This window comes from Orbicella faveolata, unplaced genomic scaffold, assembly GCF_042242905.1.
Source record: "Orbicella faveolata isolate gen_17 unplaced genomic scaffold, um_ofav_v1 contig_26, whole genome shotgun sequence".
NCBI classification, from domain to species: domain Eukaryota; kingdom Metazoa; phylum Cnidaria; class Anthozoa; order Scleractinia; family Merulinidae; genus Orbicella; species Orbicella faveolata.
Window position 1 is genome coordinate 17,100,907 of NW_028301554.1, and position 24,930 is coordinate 17,125,836.

At 37.7% G+C, this 24,930-nt stretch overlaps 2 protein-coding genes across 3 annotated transcripts; one reads left to right on the forward strand and one right to left on the reverse strand.

Annotated features, from left to right (window-relative positions):
* The first annotated feature begins 1,748 nt into the window (after positions 1-1,748).
* Positions 1,749-9,391, forward strand: LOC149108374 (SKA complex subunit 1-like). The gene is made up of 7 exons (XM_089295487.1): positions 1,749-1,851; positions 3,258-3,382; positions 5,092-5,189; positions 5,495-5,638; positions 7,265-7,400; positions 8,431-8,464; positions 8,929-9,391. The coding sequence occupies exons 1-7, from the start codon at positions 1,767-1,769 to the stop codon at positions 9,078-9,080; spliced, it is 774 nt and encodes a 257-aa protein (XP_089151613.1). The 5' UTR covers positions 1,749-1,766; the 3' UTR covers positions 9,081-9,391.
* An 867-nt stretch (positions 9,392-10,258) lies between these two features.
* On the reverse strand, positions 10,259-23,571 carry LOC110048973 (anoctamin-8-like). 2 transcript variants are annotated; one of them, XM_089295485.1, is made up of 13 exons: positions 23,188-23,571; positions 19,758-19,805; positions 18,963-19,418; positions 18,699-18,815; positions 17,978-18,267; positions 17,325-17,604; positions 16,838-16,893; positions 16,596-16,670; positions 15,940-16,185; positions 15,292-15,483; positions 14,746-14,877; positions 14,276-14,386; positions 10,259-13,943 (listed from the first exon to the last, which is right to left on the reverse strand). In XM_089295485.1, exons 1-13 carry the CDS (start codon positions 23,249-23,251, stop codon positions 13,881-13,883), a joined length of 2,130 nt encoding a protein of 709 aa, XP_089151611.1. In that variant the 5' UTR covers positions 23,252-23,571; the 3' UTR covers positions 10,259-13,880. The 2 variants fall into 2 exon arrangements, with proteins under 2 accessions (XP_089151611.1, XP_089151612.1); XM_089295486.1 differs by lacking the exon at positions 23,188-23,571 and adding an exon at positions 21,048-21,178.
* Between the last annotated feature and the right edge of the window lie 1,359 nt (positions 23,572-24,930).

Sequence of the window (24,930 nt, forward strand, 5' to 3'; positions counted from 1 at the left end):
ACAGTGATATGTGTATCCCCGTGATATGTGTATCCCCGCACACATATCACTAGTGATATGTGTATCCCCTCCAAGATGGCGACCAGTGATATGTGTATCCCCCACCCCCCTCCCCTCTACTTTAAATAGCAATATCCTTCTTGAAAGCGCTCTCGTCGTCCGGTCACTTACTGGACGAACGACTAACCCAAACAGACTTAAAACACAAATCTCAATTTTTGTAGTTGAAAAAACATACGTATCTGCTGCTGGAATTGTGTTCTTGATCCTAACTGGTTTTCTGCGAGCAGGATATAATGAATTTAAAGTTGAACACCAAATGGATCTAGATATATTTCAATTTGAGTTTCACGGCACGGGATTTCTAGGACGATATTAATTGCGCGGTGCATTCTCACCCATCGAGTAACGCATATTCTCCACTGTTCATCGCCTTGTTTGCATCTGAATTATTCGTGGAGTGAAACACATATCACTGCTTCGACCCGCTCGCCATAAAATGACTAGTGGCACTCGTGTATCCCCTGCACCCGCTTTTCAGTTCGACTTTTTGTAAGATATGTTAAGTCTCAAGCTGTATACATTGCTATACTGCGAACATTGCTAACAAGTTTCATAACAATCGACGTTTATTCTTCGGCAGTTAGCCTAGATAATGGCTGTCTTCAGGGGATACACATATCACTGCGCCATGTAATAATTAGTGATATGTGTATCCCCTGCATGCGGTCGTGTACAACCGAGGTCAGTGAAACTCCAGAAATCCCAAGCTATGAATAAATGCCGGGTGTGAATCTTTCTAGCAAGCCAGTTTTGACAATGCAAATGTAATGGCCATTTTTCTTCTTGGGTAGAAAGCCAATATAACAGCTGTGTCCATGGGGATACACATATCACTAGTTCATGAAATAATCAGTGATATTTGTATCCCTTTTATCCCGTGCACGCGTGCACGCGTTTTTAGTGGAATTATCGCGTTTCAAACTCTAGTAAACCCAAGCCGTGTAAAAACGTCGTGTGCTAATATTGCCTGCAGTTTTGACAACGTTGATGCGCTATATTATAACAGTTGTGTTTATGGGGATACACATATCACTGCGCCATGAAATAATTAGTGATATGTGTATCCCCTGCACGCGATTTCAGTTTAGATATTTAGACATTCGAGTTGCAAACTCCGCAAACCTCAACCTGGGTATAAACGTCGTCGCGAGTAAGCAGCCAGCACGTTTCGGCAATAATTGGCCATTTTCTTCGATCAGGTAGATTAAGATAGCCAATCTAAAGGCTGTGTTTAGGGGATACACACTGAAATCACTGCGCCATGAAATAATTAGTGATATGTGTATCCCCTGTTCGAAGTTTTAGTCAGATATGCAATCGAGTCGGTTGGAACTCAACCAAACTCAAGAAATCCTAATCTGCTCCGTTGGGCGCGAATTCATTTCTGGTTTCTCCTACTCTTTACAGCGCTCGTTGGAACCTCGCAACCGAGTCGCCATTTTGTTCGTTGAATGCCCAGGCGCGTATCAGTGTTTTGTGTATCCCCACAGGGGATACACATATCGCTAGTGATATGTGTGCGGGGATACACATATCACGGGGATACACATATCACTGTGACCGCTAGTGCTGCGGATCATTGCGGATCATCGACCGCAAAAATGGCGGGATACTGCTACCCAGATCTCCTCAACCTGTTCCTGTGCCTGCAATAGCTTATAAGCCAGCGGTTATTATTTGCAAAATTGGCGCTAAAACTCAAAATGGTGACTACACTTGATGAAATGGCAGCACTTTTCGCCACAAAAACGTCGAATTTAAAGCGATCCATGGAGTTAAGAAGCGCAGGTAAGGCAATCAATAGCAATTTCAAGTTATATTTAGTTATTATGTGCAGTCCAGTTCTTAATCATTGTCGATCACCTTTAATTGTTGATTTTTGCGAAGTCCCCATGTAGCAGCGAGTAAGTGTTAATTTACAACACTACGATCAAGCTGTCTACAAGCTGAAGTAAACGCCAGACAGCATTTTTTCTGTACTGTAAGAGTGACTGCAAAGAATTCTGTGACAGAGATGTCGTGGTTTTAATCCCATGCATATCTAACGTGATACATAACCTTATGTACATAAACTTTATGTGCTTATCAACAAATGAAATACTCTTAATTTTCAATATCAGTTCTTTTTCAACCAGTCAAGTGGCATAAAAAAAAAACATTTACTTTGAATTTATAAGAGATTCAAAACCGGAGGCAAAAGACATTATTACTGGAGGATGGTTGGAAGGGAAGATACATGTAATAGTTAATCAATTAATGATACTGGATGTAGATGTACCAGTTTGGATACAGATGTGGACTTAATTCAATTTTGCCTCCACTGCTCATTCGTACGCACATCGTGATTAAATTAGGCGCGTTGAAAAGCCAAGCCACTGTGCCAGTTATTCAATGTCAACAGATATTAAAAATATCAGAGGACGAAGTACTCCAAAGTTAGACATAAAAACCCTGAAAAACCAGGAGGTGGAAAAAAAATAAGGGAACATGTGCCCCCGACCAAGGCAGTGTGCCACCCTTGGGGTTTTAGAGTATTCTAATAAAACACAGTGTATACAAATATAGTAAATAACAGCGGTGTAATTAATTAGAAAGTGACATTTGTGCATAAGAAAAACAAACTTTACAACTGTAGATGGTGAAGTCTGACCATAGAATGTTACTGACCGTAGAATGTCGCTAATGGCGACTTATTTCAAACCCTAATCCCGCTGAGCACTGCGCACCTTGAACCTGCCCTCTTTGAACCCACCTCCAACACTCTGCTCCCTGCCAGCAAAATAATAATTTAGGCTAATTTGGGATTGTCACAAATTACATTAGGTGGTTGTGGGGTGGGTGGAGGAGGTTTCTGATTTAAAAAAAAAAAAAAAAAGATGGAGAGAGGCAAAGTAATGTCTCAGCCATAAGGCTCTTACATTCCTTCAATACCTAGGAGGGGAGCAAGGTTGAACTAGGGTCTCCTGGGTCCCTAGCTTGGAACCATCACTGATGACAGCAGGTTATCAGATGTGAGATGGTTTGTTCTAGGTCAGTTGACAAAGTGTTACTTTTGCTTTAATAATTACTATCCTAAACTGGTCAACACATCCACGGACAGTGAGAGAGATTGGATTTCTACATTTAGCAGCACCTGGTGACATGCATTGTCTATGATTGCTCATATGAACTAAATACATTCCTCTTGTCTAAAGGCAATTCTACAAACTGCAATGCTGCATTGAGGTCAATTGATAAAGAGTTGCTGGAAATTGAAACTGCTCTAGATGCATTTGAAGCACTTGTAGAAAAAGAAAGGAAGTTGCTGGACCAAGGAGAGGTACAGTTGTACATTCACACATTTTGATTGAAGTATGAAGCTTGTAAAATCTTGCAGAATCAATATTATATACTTATCACATGTGTTAGTGTTGTCATGTTTGATAGAGTACACTGAACTTAGCCTCATACAATGTATTATGACTGTTTTTAAGATATGCATGTTAAGGTCAGATACTTTATGGAGCAGTAATCAGTCTGTGGTCTTTTTTTCATTGACTAATACATGTAACATGCAGTTTTCTATTTCCAGAGTAAAAATCTGGAAATGAATGCCTGCAACTGCAAAGGAATAATCTGCTAGCATTCTAGGAAATTTCAAGCACAACTCTGACAAACTTGAGATGCAAATGAATACCCCCAAAACAGAAACCCCCGTTCCTAAATAACTTGTGGTACCCAACTCTCTGCTGCCAAATACCCTAAGTGCCAGTTAATTTCCAGTTCCCTCTATGAGATGCGTCTGCAGGGAATCATGGTAGTTGTATTCATCATCTTGGGCTGGATATTCGTTTTGATGAATACAACTACCATGATTTCCTGCAGGCACACCTTATAGAAGGAATTAGCCATTCAAAAACTTTCACTTTCATGCTACTTTTCCCAATGTTTGATGTGTCACTACAACAGGTTCTGTAATAACATCATGTAAAAAGTGAATCGTATCTTCAATACTCTACAAACTGCTATGCTTAGGAAAAACAGTTACATGTACATCCTCACATCTATCAGAAATCCTGACAGTGAACAGAAGGTTTACTTACTAATATCAAAGTTTAAGTTATTTTACAAACACTAGTGTGTTGCTTATTGACAGTCATTCAAATACCCAGTACATTGAGTTGAATAAGAATTACTGTTATACTTTTTTACATAATAATTCATGTTTAACTTGATTATTATAGAAATTATTGCTATTAATAATAATTAAGGTCATTCCACTGAAATAGAACTTTGCCTATTGACTGTTTATATTGTAGGAACTTAAATTTGGAAATAAAGATGAGGGGTTCCCATGTTCGTTTAGGAGCAGCAGCACCTTGTTTATTCCATATAAATCCTTATAATAGCACGATGATTATAGTCACGATTGCTTGCTAAGTTCATGTTTCCGACGATTGTTTCTTGCTCAACACTGAGAATTGGCCCATATTTATTTTACATGGAGAAATTTATTACTCAATTCAACACAACAGAAAAAAATGATAGGTCACCGTACTCGTTTTTGAGAAAACAACGATTTACCTCTATGGCGAGGTCCAGCCGCAAAGAAAAAGCCGCCATTTTTTAATGCGCACGCACTAATCGCGCGTGAAATTATGCACAGTAGGGATGCGCAATGCAATACTGGGGAATGACCTTAAGTTCAACGTGAATTGTTATAGCAGAGCTCCAGCAGCCCTAAGGACTGCCAAGTGAGCACTATAATCATAGGAACAGAACCACATCCCTCCATAGAAATAGACAACTATGCATCTCTTTTTTCATAGTCAACCAGGCTAGCGGCATGGGTGCATGTGTTGTACAATGATGATGACAATGTCGTGCAACATGACAGCCATTCTCCAGCTGATAGGTCTAGTTTTAGGCCCAAGAAAAACAAATGCTTTTTTTCCTTTATGGTTAACATATTGTAATCAGGAGCTCCACTTTAAAGCCTGGCAAAATCTATACATTATAGGCATGTATTAAGAATATTTTTTATTGAAGGCAATGAAAGATGTTGCAACAAAATTTAGAGAAAGACTTGAGTATGTGGCATCCAATCTTCCTTCACATCTTCCTGGAGTGGAAAAGGCAGCTGAAAGGTAATTGGAATTAAAAAAGTGATTTTCATGAAATTGAATTACAAGGCTATGCTACATGTAAGCCTTGAAAAGCTAGATCCTTTTTTGAGAAACGTGACCCAGGATAGCTGGTGGAATTAATATTATAGTTAAATATTACTCTAAGAAGACTTTGACATTAATTCTTTCTTCTATGTGCAAAACTACCTTCTGAAATTCAATATACCTTTCGTAAACCCTAGCTAAATACAAAATGGAATTGCATGTGGTCATTCTTGGACAATACACAAGAATTGCATCTGATTTTCATAATCTTGCTCTTTTAGGGGCTCAGAAAAAGAGGAAGCTGTGAAAGAAACTGTTACAAAGTCAAGGAAGACCCGTCGGGCCAAAGAGGTTTCCTGTGACACTGGATTGGAGTTTCCTAAGTTAGCTTACCTCACAGTTGAAGAGTTTGATGAAATACCAAAGTAAGGTTTGATGTATTGAAATAGTAAATTCCCTTACCCCTGGTTAAAATCTCTCAATAATTTTTTAAAAATATCCTCCTGAAGATTTTTTGAGGATCCTATTGAGGACTGTAACAAACTCCTCTAAGATCTTCAAGTGTCATTAAGGATGTTGCATAGACCTTTGATGACTGTTGCCAGAATCAGCAAAGATTAAGTTAGAAATCTTAGGATTCTTGCAGTCTGCCTCAGATACTTGCAAGGAACATAATAATAATAATAATAATAATAATAATAATAATAATAATTAATAATGCTGATAATACTAATAATACTAATAATACTAATAATGCTAATAATACTAATAGTACTAATAATGCTAATAATACTAATAATGCTAATAATTTTTTTTTTATAAAATTAACAGGAATAAGAGCATTATTATTATTATTATTATTATTATAAAAAAAAACATACAAATTGGTATATACAAGGTAAAAGTAAGTAAAAGAAATAAACTATTAAAACCTATTTCAACAGTGTTTACATAATGGCTCCCTCCTGGGTTTCAACGTCAATATCGGTAATAATACTAATAATGCCAATATGCCAATAATAATAATAATAATAATAATAATAATAATAATAATAATAATGATAATAATAATAAAAATATCTATCCAGGGAGCCCACTTGCCTTGGCAGTTTTCAGTGGGGCCCTGAAAATCATAATAAAAATTAAAAACAAGAAAAGAGATGAAAAACAATGATATTACCAAAACTAATTTAACGATAATAAAGCTAATATATAATATAAAACTAATTTTAAGATAATTTAACAATTAGATAGGGCATTATTTACAAAGTTTTACGCTTTGCCTTAAAGAAGGACTGATTTGCTGTTTTGCTAAGATCTTTGTAAAATCCTCATGATGTCAAATATCCGGAAAGACCTTCAAATATCACTCATGGATCCTGGAAAGATCCTATCACCAAAGATTGCTGGCCTTGATAGGTTTACACTATTTCTAGTTAAGGAATAAACTATTCCTGGTAAAATTACCTTGGGAGAGGGTATAATGATCCATATATATAATGATCCAAAACATCGTTGAAGCATTTGAAAGAATCCCTTCCAATAAATTTACCAGAATCTAATTTTGTGCGCCTGGTTCAATTGATTTACCCCTTTCAATGACGTCAGATCACTCAGATCATGGTGCATCAAAGGAATCCCAAAGTAACCAAGGTGCATTTTTAACTGGGTACATCGTAAATCCTGTCAATATTGCTCCTTCAAACACTCTCTTATATTCCCTTTGCGTTGGGTCTGTTCACAACTAGTCAGGAGAAAATGTTGTACATAGGCAAGGTCTACGTACCCAAAACTTTCAAACTGTCTCAAGCTTTTCGGAGTGTTTTTATTTGGCTATGAATGCAAGAAACAAATGAAATGCCACGACTGCACAACCAGTCAATGCGTTGATTACATGATCAGAATTTTATATTATAGCTCTTTCTCCCCTTGTATGGGAAGCCTGTAAAATAGGAATACGAGAATGCATGCCTGTTGTTGCAACTTTTACCTCGTCTTTCCATCGTTAAGCATGCATTCATAGTGAGTGTTTTCTGCTCATAATACTGCAGGTATATCAAAGGGCGCGTCTCGTATGATCAAGCCAATAATGCCATAGATGAAATCCATAAAGTTATCACAGCAAAGTATAAGATTCTACGCCTTCCTCGTTCAGCCATGGGGGAGCCGGTTATGAAGAAATACAAGGTACGCGGACGTTACTGTTCTTACCGAATTACACAACATAATTATTAGCGAGTTTAAGAAAACCACGACGGCAAAGGCAACGGGAACGTCGCTAAACAAAAGGTTTAATGAGCAGAACAATGGCTGTGCACGTGCATTATAATTCTTGGTACATTTCCTTGCCGTCCTGTGCAAACCAACAACGTGAAATGACCAAATTCTGCGTTGTCTGGAGAACGTGAACGACAACGGCTAATTTTTTAAATTTATATTCCGAATTTAACACTGTGTTCCATATTCAGTTTCGAGGTAATTTTGACAGTGAGAAACAAACTAAATGACTTTGGGGTATCGCGGGATTCGAAGGTAAAATATAAGATCATTTTTTAACCGGCGTTGTCCTCGGCGTCGCCGTCGTGGTCTTTAAACTCCCTAATATTTACCATCTGAATTTCTTGTAGCAGCACTAGCTGGCCAGAGAAAGAAAAGTCCACAAATTCTTTCCCACCCTATATGTCGTGAATTATTTGACTTGGCCTGCTCCAAGAGATAGTTGAAGAATAGACTGCTGCTGCCAATCTTTCTCTCTTGGGGTAGACTAGTGTTTAAATGTGAACGGGAACGTAAGGGGCAGTATGGGAAACGGCTTACCTCATACTCCCTGCCTGATTTCAAGAGAAAAACTGACTGCCAGCTGTGAGGAGAAAGAAGAACGCAGTACAAATGGAACGAAAAGGCAGGAGGGGAAGAGTTGGAGAATTGTTACCTTTTCCAAACCACAACCTGTTCTACGGACGCCAATTTCTCAGAATGCGAGGTGAATACGCAAAAGGAAAGAGTGGACAAAACTTGTTTCGTGTACGCTCTCTTTCTCTTTTTCAACAATGCGAACGTAACTTTGCACTCATTTCGCCTTCAATCTGACATCGTGAACATTGAACAGGGACCACTTGGCAATCAACCAATGCTCATGAGTGTCTACGCTCCTTTTTTGACATTTCTTTCGATGTTTTGTTGACGAATTTACCGAATGTTTGCTATGTTCCTTCAGGCTTTTAAGGAAGCAGAGACTCCGGACACAGAAGGTAATTAGTTCAATGCTTTGGATAATGCTCTACAAACAGATGTATGGGCTATTTTTGAGCAAAATACATCGGTGAAGTTAGTAGCGGAAACAAATTGTTTAGCAACTCCTTTAACATACTTCTCTATCACTTGTTTTCATGCGTTTTGTCTTCTTTCCTATGATTTGTTCCTTAATCTGAATGATTTTAACTTACATGCTGATGATTTGTACCCTTTAATTTTCGGGAATTCCAGAGTAAGTTCTTTTCTTCCCAACCCTCGCTATATCAGTATAAACTAGTATTCAATCTCTCCTCGACTGCCAACTCCCAAATGATTACTGGATAAGAGTCTGTAACTGAAAGATTCACTCGTGAATATTGTGTTCGCAAGCAGTATAGTTCTGAAATTATGGCAGGATATATGGCTTATAGAGGGAAATGAAACATAGAAGGAAATATGGTTTTGTTCTTGTGTACAACAGGAGAGTATTTCTTCATCGATGAAGACCTCAAGGCTTATTCACAGTTGAAGATGGACTCGACAGGCAGGGCAATACTCACCATGTTAAGACACTGTGGGCGGCTCAGGGAAGTACGAGGCAACAAACTGTTGAGATATGTGCTGAAACTGTAAAGTACACTGACTGTTTAGCTGCTTTGTGCGTGGATAGCTGTTGATATTTTTGTTTGAATGATGTACTCCGATCCGTCATTAATTGGTGCGATTCGCAGTAAAAATAGCTCTGGTAAAGTTTGGCTTAAATTAAAATCACTGTGCATTTCATTTTTTCCGCGCTGCCACAGAAATGTTATTTACATCAAACACTTCATGTGGGTGGTTAAAGTAAAGATTGGTCAGTTGACAGGCGCAATGCTGTAGTAATTAGTAATAACTGGAACCAACTACCTCGTAAAAGGAAAATAAACAACACCGTATTAAATACATCAACGTGCTGCTCAGAACTTTCATTTTCTTGGTCACACATTCAGGGTTCAACCACGGACGTAGAAGTTAGATCCACCTTATACAACATAAACAGTACCACGGTAAAGTACTGCTCAATAGCTTTGATTCTAGTGGTCGTACACTGGGGCTTTACCTGCTTACTTAAAAGTTAGTAGGACCTTGGCACCTTGTACCGTATGTGGTACTGTTAATTTATTACAGCGTAATAAACAGTACCACATGAAAGTACTGTTCAATAGCTTTCATTTTAGCGTTCACACAACGGGTTTAACCCACTTAAAAGTTAGTAGCACCCTGGCACTTTGTACGGCGTTTGGCGTTTTAAACAGTACCACATGAAAGTACTGATCAATAGCTTCCATTCTATTGCTCACACACTGGGTTTTGATCCACAGACTTGAACGTTCACTGCGCCTTGCATAAAATAATGAACAGTGCCACCTAGAGGTACTGCTCAGTAGCTTTCATTTGAATGGTCACACATTGAAAAGTTACAACCACCTTGTGAAGCACTGTAAACAAAACCTTATGAAAGTACAGCTCAGAATTTTGTATTGGAGCAGTATTTCTTTACCATTTCATTGACACACTTGTTTCGTAGATCCATACTTCATAACTAGAGACTAATCTGGGAGTTTAACTTTTTGTCAGGAGGGATTCCTGTTGTGAGAAGCTCCCAAAGAACTAAAACCAAGGATGTGCAATGCATATTCTTTAGTAAGGGAACCGAAGGTAAATTGTACGTGGTACTAAGTAAGCTACAGCCGAAAGGCAATGCCATTAACCTTTGTCTCTTGCCTCAGTTAGCGCAATGCAAATCAGAGCAAAGACGCTATTCACAGATGTCCAGCACAAGTATAAAATGTCCTTTTATTTTCCCTTCATTTACAATGCATCTCTTATTCGTACCTAATTTTTTTTACAAATTCTCTTTTTATCCTAAAGCTGTAAAGATTTTGCACATTAACATGTCAAAAGCACAGATTAAAAGACACGGTGTTACAAAAGCTACCTCAATTTAAAAAGAAGGTGCACGATAACGTCTCCAAATGAGACTTGATTAAAAATGTGCAAAAACAATTTAACTTATATCCAGTTCTTCGCACGTGTGAGAAGTCTTCGCTTCGAGTGTGAAGATCAAGGCATGAGATCTAAACAATATTCTGATTCCTGGGTTCTTCTAGCATCGTTTGGGTAGGCCAGAAAGAAATTCACAATGGCGGTCATAAGTCAGTACTCATTACGAATTAACTTGTACACTCGCCATTCTTTGAAATCTGAGTGCGCCTCAGTTTCGGTTCTTTTTAAAACTTGCCAGTAGCCCTGGCTGTTCTTTACGCAAACGATGGCTGGCTGTTCTGGTCGCAAACGATGCTACAGCTGATACTATACTAGCGCTATAACGTGAAATCTTCAGTATTTTTTTCTAGCAATTAAATTGTTAAGTAATTTAACTATGATGTCGCCTGCAAGATAATTACATAACTTATCTAGTGTATGTAAATAGAAAAAAGTCGTGATGTATTTCACTTCTAGCTAATCTTGCATTACAATTTATATTTTGATTTAGAATTGATACAAAACATCTGCTCTATTCGCTATAAAATTTGTTTCAATAAAAGACCTGATGCGTGTGCTAGAGTGAAGGTGCTTTTTTGTCATCTTAGTTTGCTCGTACTAGTCTTTACTCTTTGTCATATGTTCGTCTTTCTTAGCGTCGTAAAACATTCGATGCTGTAATATTGTCAATGAGATTTGCTAGACAATTGTCCCTCTTGTATGTAAATTCTTTCATCATTTTATGTGGGTTTATTTGTTTGTTTGTTTGTTTGAGTGGTTTGTTAACTTATAAATATTGGTCAGTTGTGTAATTTGTCTTCAGTATTTTTTTTGTAATTTGTCGTGTTAGTTCTTTCATTGTTAAAATTGTTCAGTGGTTAAAATAAGTTCAACTGTCACCGACACAAATCACTTTTATAGGCAAATGTTAGTTTTACTTCGAACTTGCTGTTATGTTTGTTACTTGTTACAGAAGTGGTGAGAGCTCACAAAAGCATTGCGTTGTTTTGGATTTTTTTTGTGATCTTAGCTTCTCCAGTTTTTCCATTTTTTAATACAGTATTTTATCCATTGGTTAGCCTTATCAAGTCATCATTGTTGACAAGTGTTTGCTATCTTTAGTGAGCTTCTCCCTTCCCTGCTGCTTCCGTGGTTAACAGTTTTTGTTTGTTAGCTGTTAGTCACGTGCATACTCGGTTACTTAGTTTCATTTCGTCGATATTATTTTCTATTTTTATTACGTCAACTTCATTTTCTAGTAAACTTAATACTTCTATTTCTTAACCGTACAACTGTCGTCTATACTTATTTATTGTCTTGATTATAGTTCATGATATAACTGAAAATGAGCTTTATCATTTTCTGTTAGTATTTAAGTTAACATTTTTTTCGTTAGTTGTTAATAGTTATTCTTGTCTACTGAGTTAATTTACTTTATTCTGATGTAGAGTTATCTTTAGTTATCTATCACGGTTTAAATCCGTTGATTCTTTATTAGATACCTAGATACTTTTCATTACTTTGGTCATATTGTTATGGAAAGTGAGCGTCAACGTTTTCATGAAATGAAGTTAAAAATATTTATAAATGGTTGCCTCATCATTACAGTCAATTTTACCACTTTTCTACAGACATAGTTAACACTGTATATTGTTTGGTATCCACCGTATGTGTCCTTGTTTAGTTATACTTTGGAATCATGTAGTTATGACCAGTGACTCGATGATATGCTTTAACGTGCTTGCTGTTTTAAGTAGATGCATTATGGACTGTTGAAATGTTGGTTCAGGTTTTGCTAGCTGCTGTGTGGTTTATCTGTGTGCTTGTTCTTTGTCTGTTTGATTTTTGATATTTGTTTGTTTTAGTCATTACTTTAAGCGCCGTTTAGTCGGCGTCAATTTCTGTCTTAGCATAACATGTGGTTTTTCGGTTGTTTTTGTACAAATCTGCGATAACGGAATCGTACAAAAATTGAAGTGATCCCAGCTTCTTCTTTAGTAACGTTTGCGTGTGTTAAGAAGTTAACAGTTAATTCCTAAGGTGTTATGTTTTTGTCTTTACAAATGTTAGTATCTGTTCTTTCCTGAGTACAGTGTTAAATATTTAGAAAAACCATTGAAGTGATTTGTTGAATCAGTCAGTGTTAATTGATCTTTCATGTTTTAAATGTGTTAGATATGTTTAGTGCTGATATAATTATCACGCTGTATATTAAAGGCAGTTCTATTAATGTTATTTCACAATCCTTTCCCAGTCTCGCTGCTGATTAGGTAATTTGTGGCCTTAGTGATTGTTTGTTGAGTTAAATTTATACCGTAATTTATCTAGACGTTTCTATTTTTGTATGTCTTCCGTTTATTATCCGTTTTGGTCATTAATCACTGTACCTTGTGGTTAATTTGAAGATTTTGTTAGAACTATGGAAAAAAATAATACTAATTTGTTAGTTTGTTATTATAATTAGACAGGTTATGTTATCACATTAATTTGCTGAGTTATTTTAACTTCCAACTTATTTAAACCTTTTAAGACACTCATTTCTGAGCGTAGTGTTCATAATGTCATTTAACATTTTTCTACTTTACAAAAATGAAATACCTAAGTCTTAGTTCACATTTCGTTTATTTATTATTAATATTATTATCTTTGTTAACGGAAAAGTGTGATGTAGGTTATTTTAGGCGTGAGAGGGTTACACATACATAGCAGTAGTATTTACTTTAACTAAACTAAGAGTTTACTAATGAATATTACTAACAGCGTTTAGTTTTCAAAATTCATGTTTTAATCATATTCTCCCACGTGCTAATGTCAAAAGTTTACTCTTTTGACGAGGTGTTTAATAGTTAGTAACAGTTAACTTCCATCATTCTTCGACTTCTACATCCTGATGTTAAATTAGTTTTGGATAATTTTTGATTAGTAATTAAGACATTAGAATAAATGATTCTATGTAGTCACGTTTCGGTTGTCGATGATTTGAATGTCAGTTAGCATAAGTTGAACAGTTAACAAGTCAGTATTGTGTTCAAATTCTACAATTGAAAATTAGACGATGTCAAATTAGTTATTTTGTTAGATATTTTTCTCGTAGTCGTTTTCGTTTTGTCATTCATTCTAATTTACTCTACTTTTAAAATTAAACTGGTATTAAATTTCAAATGACAACTAAAAATGCCCCAACCCTTTACCCTTTTGTCGCTAATTTTCAGTAGTAAAATGTTTTTTTTTTGTTGTTAATCCTCTATCGTTGGTATTTTTTATTGTTGTCAGTCGTCAGAGAAAAAAAAATTTAAAAAAAGCGTCTAGGAAATTGACCTTCATAAACACCGCAGTTCGTTCCAAGGTAATGGACTTGAAAAGGTTCACACTTGAGGTCCAGTTTTTGATGTTTATCCATTGTCCTTGTTACACTGGGGTGTGTGCTTTACCTTGTGGATCTTTGGGAGACTTTGGGGTGCTGGGAGCACTCTACAACAGAATATGCAACGTTAGAAATTGAATGTGTTTGGTACCCCATTATCACCAGGGGCTCATCACCGAGGGGAAGGTGGCAGTGTGTTCTGCATTTGTAATGCCCAGTTCAATGAAAAGCAAAGTCTTGACTAGAAATGGTGTATGACACAAAGGATGAAGTCTGAACTGACAGCTCTGGTCGTAAGAAGATTTTTAAATTGCTTTTGCTTCATAGCGATTCAGTAATTAAGAGAAGCTAAAAGAGAGTGCAAAATGGCGTTTGTGAATCACATGAGAATTTCTTCTTCGACGTGTAGATGAGGGAAAATTTAGGCCTTGTCTTTTACCTTAAGAGCTTCTCGCCGCTGGAACTCCATCTTGGCTATCTCATTCTCCACCCATTCTGGAATGTCAGGGATGGCGTAGGCCACTGCAAACTTGATTCCAAGAACAAGATGCTAAAAAAGAAATAAGTGCATGGTTTCTCTGTTAAAAGATTGTACCAGTTTCTTTCAATGGACTGAATAAACACACAGTGACTGTTCACATCTGGCACGAGGCTGTTTACAAAAGTTAAGGAGGACCAAGGACTCAAGGGACTACCTAATACCATTTCAGATACCCGTGCATGCAGGGCTTGAAATGTGGACCTCAGAAATGCAAGGAACATGAAGGAAGGCGCTCCTATTGCTAACCACTCATTTACGCTGCCATTAGTTCGAATGGCTCACAGCTGGACCTTATGTCGTGCTAAAGTTTTGTGAGACGATCGAGAACTGGGGATAATGGTTCAAGACGTCCTACTATGAAAACTGACCTCAAGCACCACTATGAGGATGATCCTGTCGGTGACTGTCATGTTGGGGAACATCCGCTGGACAGAACCGCCCATGCCGAGTAAAGCCAGGTTAACCATCACCGCGACCACGCCCATGACTTCCATTGCGTCCTAAGAGAGAATCAGTGGGATCAGATAACCATCCTACAGTTTATATTTTACAGACTGGCTGAGACGAAAAGGTATGCTTGCTTCGTGTTTGTTGCGTAAAGGTGGTCATTCAATAAAGTAAAGTTAACGCTTTCTTCCCCAGAGGCAATATGGTTGTAGCTTTTGTAGATAAAGCCCTAGACAAGACCATTTAATGAAAGCTACTGGGCCGTTCTCTTTTCCTTTTTCAAAAAATGAGATATGGGATTTTCTAGCTTTCTAAGTACTTCTACTCCATGGAGTTCTCTTATAAACCTTTCAAGATAATCCTGAGTAACACTACGATGAAAGGATTTTTGTAAGGACTGTCGTAATCACACTCTAATGTCGAAAACTGGTCATTGATAACAAGTTTAACCGGCTCGCCCAAGTTACCTGCCAGGTCCCAATGTTTTCCACCCTCTCCCCAAATGGCCGCCTGAGATTGGTGCATAGTTTGAATGCATCACTCCTGATCTCGATAATGTTGTTAAGCAGAGCGCACAGAGCGGCCAGGGGAAAGGCGGAGGAGAACAGAACCACGTAACCGAACTGTATGAACATCTCCAGATAGTCCTCAAAAGTGTCCTGTGGCAAACAAGGTCGACAATTACAGGTGGTTAGTCCTAATGTATTGAGGATGAATACCGCGGGAGGCGCGGTGGCCTAAAGGTTTACGCGCTGAACTCGGGATTGAACGGTCCGGGTTCGAGCCCTGGCCGGGGTAATAGCGTTGCGTTGCGTTAAGACAGGTTACTCGCACTGCCTCTCTCTACCTTAGTGTATACATGGGTACTGGCGAATTTCATGCTGGTAACCCTAAGATGGATTAGCATGGCATCCATATTCCTGGTCGCTTTATGCTATGGAAACAGGGATAAGCTCTCGCGGTATAGACCACTTGGCACGACGCAGATTTTACCTTATTTATATTGCGCGCGCTTTGGTGTGCGTGCATTTGCTTGCAATGCAAGCAAAAAACGAATCACTTTCGAAACAGGGGGCTTGTTAAGTCGAACGGTACGAGAACTATACTGTTTTTACCTCGTATTCTGCCATGGTGGCCTCGATTTCAGCCTGATTCATCAGTGGCGAATCTAGTTCCTTGGGTTTATCTGATTTATTTTCGCCAGTCGCTTTGTCTTTCCCTTCTTTCTCGTCCAGCTCTTTCTTTGCTTTGGCGTCTTGCTTCTTCAGTTTCCATTCCTTCACTTTTTGCTTGACAAATGGAACCAAAGCTTCTTTGACGTTCCCAACAACTTGCTTGGTGATGAGCAGCGCGGCAAGTTGCTAGAAATTTAGAAATGTACAATTGAAGGTTAACGTGGATTCAAAGTTTCGATACCAAAAAACACCAGTCCCAGAACAGTCTCGAGTATTTTCTGAAAACTCATCGGCGCGGCATTTGTGATGATATATTTCACTTCAGACTGGTCAAGGTAATATTGCTATCCAATCAATTTTTAATAAAGGCCTCGCAAAATTTTGTATGATTTATTATAAGAAAACCTCGATTTGTTTTTCGGAACATCACAATGAGGATTCTAAATGATATTGTTGCGAAAATGTCGTCTTCTATAAGGCTAAGCACAAAAAATCCTTTTCTTCGGGTGACTGAAGATGTCGACTATTAGTTCAGCACCGAACAGTCGATAAAGCAAAAGAAACAGAGATGTAGATTGTTGCAAGTTATAACTCACCGTTTTGAGCCTGTCCATGTCCCGGATGAAGAAGGCGATGTAGAAGAGCGCCATGAAGGCGTTAAAGAACTGGAACTGAAAATTAATTGTTGATAGATTGGAATGAGAAATAAACTGCCACCTTGGACTTCTTAGTGCAAGCATTAAGATCTATTAATACCACATGAAACGACGGATATGCACCAAATTTGAACTTGTTTGTTTAAGGTATCACTGTTATGAGTCATAAAAGAGCAACTTACCGAGACAAGTTTGATGATCAAGTGGTTCTCATATGTCTCCTGTAGACGATAGTTTTCTGTCATTGAACAAGATAGAAATGGGGAAGTTAGCTTCTAAAGGATGCTATACACTCGATTACCAGTCCCTGAAAGAAACAGTTTTGTTTTCACGAGAATTTTAAGACTCGAATATGATGGACTGACTGACTGACTGTCTGATTGTTTGATTGCTTGCTTGATTGATTTTTTGATTGTATGATTGGCTATGGTCGTAAATGAACCGAACTCATTTTGACTCGGAAAGACATTTTGTAAAGTGTATTTTGTAATTAAAGGAGCAAAATTACTTTTAAATTGACGGAAACCACAACGTAATAGTTTTCTAACATGGCACGACACCATGAAGCTACGACTGAAAAAGATTGAGACAGATTACGAACGACATGAAAAAAAACAGCCAAAATTTTTTTCAAGTTGCACCGTCCGTGACATAGCTCCTTTAACTCACCTTTATCGTTCAGATGGTAGGCCACTTTCTTGTAATTGTCATCCAACATTCCAATGCACACAGCCAAGGCGACTTTAGGAGCAAATTTGAGAGGTTTTGGAGGATTCTCCATGCCATCTACCCAGCGTTGAAACTCAAAACACAGCAACATGCTGATTACGACGACACCCAGTGACGTCAGGATGATTGGCAGTGACACACAGTAACGGAAGATGTTTCTTTTCCAGGATGGGTAGTGTGCTTCTATTCTCCCAGTTATTTCACTTTTATGATAATCACCCTGTGTGGAATGATGACATGATGTTATGAAAATTATTACCTAGGACTGTGTATGGGACGATAACTTTATTCTTCAAGATTCGTAACTAGGGCCGGTTTAAATCCGACCAGGGAAAATAAACCTAATAACTCGGAGAGGAAGACTGTAATGTGCAGAGAGAGTTTGTTACTGATGGAGGTTACAACTAGGAGGAAGAGAAGGGAACTACATAATTTGGAAAAGAGGATAACGGAGAAACGGAAAACTTGTTTCTGTCGCAAAGGGGTATAACAGCTCTGGGAGAATTTTGACTCGAGAAAAGTAATCACGCTTTGAAGAAATTGAAAGGAAATAAGGACTCCTGATTGTGCACGATACACTACAAACAACAAACCCTAAATAATGGTCTTGGCTCCTTCAGTGCATCAGATGGCATGTCCATTGTACCCCACTTGTACGCAAGCTCGGCGCTCTTTCGTTTCCAGGCCTCCAGGAAGAGCGTAGCCCAAACGATGTTGAAGATGTTGAAAAAGAAGATGCACCAATCACGCGTTACCTCGCCTCTGTTGGACAGAATGAAGGTTATGATCCCGAGGACCGCGGGCGCTATTAGCCATTTAGTGTACATACCAAGCCAGGCGAAATACATGGCGATCTTCACACCGAAATATTGACAAATGTCGTCTGTAAAATTGAAAAAAGAAATATCACCGAGATCGAAAGTTGGATGTTGATACCTGAAGGCTCGTGCGAAAAGGTGTCAGTTGAATAGTCTAGCGCGAAATGAGTTCGCATCATTTCCATTGACTGGAAACGCAAATGTTATATGTTTGATTCAGTCTTGCTTTTTCTGTTACCTGGCCCTTTAAATGCATTCTAAGCTAAACCTGCTGCTGTCCTTGTGCTGGTGTGAACAAATAATCAGTGGTAAAAAACGCCTCAATTAGAGCTCCTTTTTTACTCTTAGTTTTGTTAAACTCAATCATCCAGACGGTAAAATAATTCGACCAACAATGAAAGTAGAAACGAGTTCCAAGCAAAAACAATGTTGATTATGAGGTGACTTTGTCAACGTACATGTTGCTAAGCGACATTTCAACCCTTGGATAACTCACCTAAAGGCTGTTTCTTGAAGAATGCTGAGACCCAGGTCTTCCTCAGTTTAGCTAAGTCGTCTGAATTGTGCAGAGGAAACATCTTTTCCACCACGCCTTCCGACAACAGCTTGGGGACTGGGAATCAAAGGAAATAATTTATTGTTTATGGTTAATTATTGTTTATCCTTTGATTCTTCTTGAGGAGAGAAAAACGATTCTGGCAACTTTATTTAAGTTTATAAAAAATCTCTTATTTATTAAACTTATTAAACTATTCCTTACCAATCTGCTGTCCTTCCACAAACTTAATCTTCCCCAGTTCGTCACCTTGCACGGCTCTCAAGTCGTTCACCATCTCTAGAATCATACTCTGTCTCTCACCAGAGTTGAAGAACACAGTAGGATCATCAGAATTCTCGAAGGTATTTCGTTCATCGTACTTAAACTCCGTTATTCCACCCTTGCGAAGCTTCTTCTTCAAACCCAGATGCTCGGCTTGTTGGAGAAACACTTCAAATGAAGACGTGAGATAAAAACCGTAGACTGGTGAATGAGCCATTTGACGGACATGGACGTCGACATCCGGGACTCTGGCTCGAAGTCTCGACAGCAGCCACATTACCGTGTAGTCCTCAGTGTTTTTGGGAAACGTGATAAGAACGTCACATGTTTTGGACGGAGTGGAGTGTTCCCAGAGTTTGGAAGACAAGACGAATTTTCCAGCTTTTTGAAAATTTCCTGTGGGAAGAGGAGACGACAAAATTATTACCCAAACACAAAACTTCCCAGGACGATGAAAATTCTTCAATCGCAGCATTTTCCGGAGGACTAGTCACACGAACTATAATGAAAAGCATAATAAGATTACGGAATGTCTCCAACTGTATAAATTCTTCTACATTCCCACTAACACTCTAAAGCTTGTGCGCTACGCGCGCGCTTCGTGTGGAACGCGTTATCAGACCCGTGTAAGTTCATTTTAGGTTACATGTAATATAATAAACTATACAATGAACTTGAACGAAACGTTTCGTTTTTGTTATAAATAGAAATATGATTTTTGAAAAAATACGATACCTTCCTCGCCTTTATCTCCGCTGAACACATCTTTAGCAGTCGTTTTCGCTGCAAAAAAAAAAAACAAAAAAAAAACGAATAAAAGAAATGGTCCTTTAAATGCTCAGAATGATCCACATCCACTTTCTCTTAACAATATCAAGATATTGTCAATTGGGCAGGTGATGAGAATAAACGAAATCATCGGCTCTGAGGTAATTTTGTCTCAATGGAATAATAATAATTATTATAACCTTTATTTATATTCTTAGAACTAACATTGAAGGCAATGTATTGGAATCTGTAAAGAGAACATATGGTTCTATAGGCCTAGGTTGGGGAAAACGAAGTTACTACGATTGTAACAGTTAAAGGAGTTCAGTCACAGTATTTTCAGCTATTTTGGCTGTGTACAAAAATTACCTTTAAATTGAAGGAGACATGAAAGAAGTAGTTTACTTAGATAGCAAAACGCAAGAGAGACAATGATAAATCATAAAGGAACCAGGATGGTTAAGACTTAAAGATGGAGAAGATTAACACGGATTGCAAACGACGACTCGGAAATTGAAAAACTTTTCGAGACGCGCAAACTGTGACATAGCTCCTTTAAAGTCTGTAATAATTTTCTTATGCAAAAATGCTCGGATATTTTCCTGACCACGCCCAAGTTAAGTCCTTCGGTATTTAGATATAAAGCGTTCTTTAACTTTTGGATTTTGCATTTTGTCATTTTGATTTGAGAATTTTCTAGTCCTTAGATTCTAACTGACAGAAATAAATTTGGTTATATATTCAAGATATCAACTTTAATTTAACTGCAATGTTAGTATGCAATAGTTGTATTTAAGTTCTGCATAATTTAGGTTTCGTCCAGAAGCCGACGCTAAGTAAGTATATACAAGTGTTCAGTAAGAGGCTGATATTTGTTAACTTGCGAATTCGTATGGAAATTTTAAAATCTTATATATTCTTTATTTCAGCGAAATGAAAGAAAAAAATTTTGAGCTAAGAAAAAATCGCCTGAATAACAAAATATAGAAACAGGAAAATTGATTCCTCGTCTGGTTTTCGAAGAGATATACTTACGAGGATTTGGGAGAATATCTCAATGAGTGTAAAAATGGCAAAATGAAAATGTTCTTTATCTAATGGGTAAAAAGGACCTTGAGAAATGGCCCTCACTTCTGTCACCACCGCCATCTTTGTAACGGCTTCCAAACCTATACAAAAGCATTTCTTTATGACACCTGTTTGCAATTTTCGCCGTCAACGTAAGCGCGCTGTCAAAGTAGAAGACATTATCTGTACCTTCTTTGCCGCTTGTCCTTCGATCCGGTATAGGCATTGCAGTGAGCTTAAATGAGTCCGAAACGCCAGTGCGTTTCTACCAGTTCCCGCAATATTTGCCTCGAAAACTAAACTGGACAACAAACTTTACACTCACCTGTTTTATTTACATCTCTGAAGAGACGCGTCTCGATACGCGCACTGATTGGTTAAACACCTGTCTAACTTTGGCTTAAATGATACTTATAGCAGGTTTTCTTAACCATATTGACAGGTGGCAGTTTACGGGGATATTTTTATGTGACATGCTATCAGCTAGTAGGCCACAGTACAATCTGCACAATTTTCAATGTGTTTTAAAAGTCGTTATTTAAATAGAAGATCTTGGTGTACGTTATTCCGCAATTGGTCTCTACGATTTGTGAATCGACTAACATATTTTGCGATTCCCTTTTCAAGTTGAATATCTACAGGTCACTTTAATATGTATAATGTTTGTTTTTAGCGCGAAGTATGTTGCCTTCCTTAAACAAAGACATTCCATGGTGAATTACTCAGAAAAGAGTGAAAACAAATTTATGTTCATTGTCCTAACTTGATAACAATTATGCTTTGCAACGGCTGAAGTGTCATCTATATTGCAATTTTGTGTTTGTTTTCTCCTCTGCAAATAAGTATGAACATTTTCGCAATATTGTCACTTGATATTGGTTTTGGAAGAAATTTCAATTAATTTCTCTACTGACAACTCTAAATTCTTCTAAAAGGGTAGTAAAAAGGGAATGCCAAAGACGAAAACCGAAAAACGTTAGGTGGAGCAAGCTGATGTTGTTTTTGTTGCACACAGGACGACCTTTGATATTTTAAGACTCTCAGTTACTGTAGCAAAGTGTTAACAAGGTTATAGCGGCCAAAATCTGTCGAGCCCGCTGTCCTTGTCAGAGGTGACTGCCAAAATGGCAGGACGTTCTAGTAGAATTTGGAGGCGTGAATCTCTCTAAAATCTCTGCTCTTAAGAACAAGTTGACGTGTCATAGGTTAGGTTTCTCCAGTTGGCGATATCTTACGATTTAATAGACAATGAGAGGTTGACTTCTCCGCAAACCTCTACCACGCAGACCTTTTAAATGTGCCGACAAGTAGCTAGTACACATTCCCTAGCTCCAGCTTTAATTTTCAATTGACTTCATTCAAGACGAAGATAGTTTTCTATAGTAACGTTCCGGTAGTTAACAGAGGAGAGAAGGTCTGGACCTGAACGAAACAAAAAATCATTGGTATAATGGTCTTGTTTCAATCCGATTTATTCTGATAGGAGCAATTTTGAGCAACTTCAGAAAGTCTTTTTCGCGGTACATTGACGCTGTAGCCATAACGAACACTCTTGAATTTCTTTTGAATTAATAAAGAGTGGTTGTTATGGACGTTAATTTTGCATGGAAGTTTTCCTAACAATAACAACACTGGTTGTCAATGAACTAAATATAGAAATAAAACAGATTCGGTGTGCTGCCAAAATAACCCATTATTTGAGGCAAAAGAAAATGGCTTTAACTGTTAAATATTTAATGTACTAAAACTAAGAAAGCTTTGGCATTCAAATTCTTAATTCTTATCTAGAGAAGTCATTAGAATACAAACTAAGTATGTACCTGTTAAAGTGACCACCATTTATGTCAAGAGGTTTAAATATATTAATACTCTATCCTCAGGCTAAATTCTGCGTTAATCACGAGATTACAAGGTATTTGTACGAAGACAGAGGCGGGTTTTTTCAGTAAACTGTCATTATCTACATGTATACCCTGAGAAAAAGTGTCTTTTGCGACAAAATATTATATATATATATATGCGGATATGCATAATTTACATAACTATGGACATATTTCAACCTAGCATAAAAAAAGTAAATGCTGTTGATAAAACTTCCTTATGCAAATTCCATGGTCATAGACCGATGGCTCACGTTTGATTCTGTAAACACTAAACCGCTTTCATATGTGTTATAAAACGTATTGTTTTCAAGCCGCTTTTTTTGCTTTTAACTTTTAAGATTAAAATCTACCGGGTAATAAAGATTGTAAGGCGTAGCTTCGAAGGAGATTAACGGCCTGCAAATTATATATTATGTTCTAAGCATGAGTCATTGCAAATCACCTACCCCATTTCCACGCAGTCTTTGGTTTCCTCTTAGTAAATTCCCATACGTTTTTTATGCCGTTCATTTACGAAAATCCGTCCACTGAGGTTATTAAAAGCTTTCCTCTTGGTAGCTCTAACATAGTCGTTTAGAAAACACTTCAAACTCCCTGGTGCTTCGTTCATTGCAGTCGACACAAGTCGACTGAATCGATCTGATTGTCAAATTCATCAGGAACGAGTCTCTAAGGCAACATAGACGATGGTAAAAAATGTTTTAAGAATTGTCATTTTTTACAGTCTTAAATTGACGGTTCTGTTGGTCAACAACACCAAAATGATTCATAATATCATGACTTGTTTTGAGTTCAAGAAAGCCATCACCAACAGTTTGCAAATGTTATTCGTCGCTAATCGTATTCAAGTTGATGCTATATTTAACTCAAGCTGTCTAATTGTTATGAGCATTTTAACCTTGTTGTTGACATAAACCAATTGGATGTACATTTTTAATTACATAATTGATCCATTCGAATATTTCATATGTCTACCACCTACTGAAATTTGTAACAAATATTATTGCAATATTCCTTCTACATTTGCCACACTGAAGAAGCGTGTGCAAAGTTCTCGGGGAGAGAGTACACATTCTAGGGCTTACGCTATTGGGGTACACTCTTGTTTTTTATAAGAACGTCTGATTTTGGAGATGAGGCTGAACGTTCTTATATTTTTTTGTATCACCTGATGACTTTGGTCTTTTGGTGGTGTGGAAATTATTTTGGAACAGTTATAAATGAGAACTGCTGATTATTACAAACCGAGATGTGTGTCATGCAATAAGAAAACCATTGTTAATGTTATTTGGGTTAATTTACATTTTTGTTACCTTTATTTTATGCTTGTCGTTTAATACATACAGATCAAAATAAAAACGGTCTTAATCGACTCTCAGCCTGGGGAATGTTCTTAATACGTTCTTAAAATTTTGGTCAATCTCAGCCTCACCTTTCTTATAAAAAAGGTCTTATAAAACTGAAAAAGAGTGTATCTGTGTGTCCCTCAGGCGATGGATGGGGAAGACCCTTCTCGTGTGTAATACCAAACAGGTGGATACACAAAGTTTGTTTGCGTTGCCTTCACGGCGTGAAGGATGTTCAGTTCTCTGAAGATGCGCCTTGCAGTAGGCTAGCCTCCCACAGAGATCCTGCAACGGCGACATGTAGGTAGGAAACATCGACCCTTCTCTCTGGGAGACATGTCTACCTAGACAGAGGGTTGCCAGCGTAACATGAACTTTCAAAAGCCAAATGAAGTAAAAGACACTGTTTCGATTTTTAGAGCAGGAGTTATCAATCGTTTTTCTTTCGTCAGAAAAATCTGAGGGCTCTAAGAGGGCACCAACCAGGAAGGGTAGGAAAAAATCTTGTAATATTGCGTAGCACAATGAGGTGAAAACTACTACAAGCGAGAAGTTCAGACAATCCTGTCCTCCCCGGCCCCGTTCTACTGTGAATCAATCAATCAATCAATCAATCAATCAATCAATCAATCAATCAATCAATCAATCAATCAATCAATCAATCAATCAATCAATCAATCACTCAATTTCGTCAGTTGGTCAATCAATTAACTGGTCAATGAATCATTCTTTTTCGCAGAAATCAGTTTTTTCACAGACCTTGTTATTTTGTTAATAGTTGGGGTGCATGGCATGGTTTATCCATTTCGTCTCTGTGTAGAGTTCTTTTATAGGTAATATCGC

Bases quoted from the DNA above. Each gene is read 5' to 3' on its own strand.
- LOC149108374 (XM_089295487.1), top strand. From the start codon at position 1,767: ATGGTGACTACACTTGATGAAATGGCAGCACTTTTCGCCACAAAAACG. The intron at 5,639-7,264 runs GTAAGGTTTGAT...ATAATACTGCAG, and splicing joins GAGTTTGATGAAATACCAAA to GTATATCAAAGGGCGCGTCT. The intron at 7,401-8,430 runs GTACGCGGACGT...ATGTTCCTTCAG, and splicing joins CGGTTATGAAGAAATACAAG to GCTTTTAAGGAAGCAGAGAC.
- LOC110048973 (XM_089295485.1), bottom strand. From the start codon at position 23,251: ATGAACGGCATAAAAAACGTATGGGAATTTACTAAGAGGAAACCAAAG. The intron at 16,186-16,595 runs GTGAGTTATAAC...CTAAATTTCTAG, and splicing joins ACATGGACAGGCTCAAAACG to CAACTTGCCGCGCTGCTCAT. The intron at 14,878-15,291 runs GTAACTTGGGCG...ATTCTCTCTTAG, and splicing joins AAAACATTGGGACCTGGCAG to GACGCAATGGAAGTCATGGG.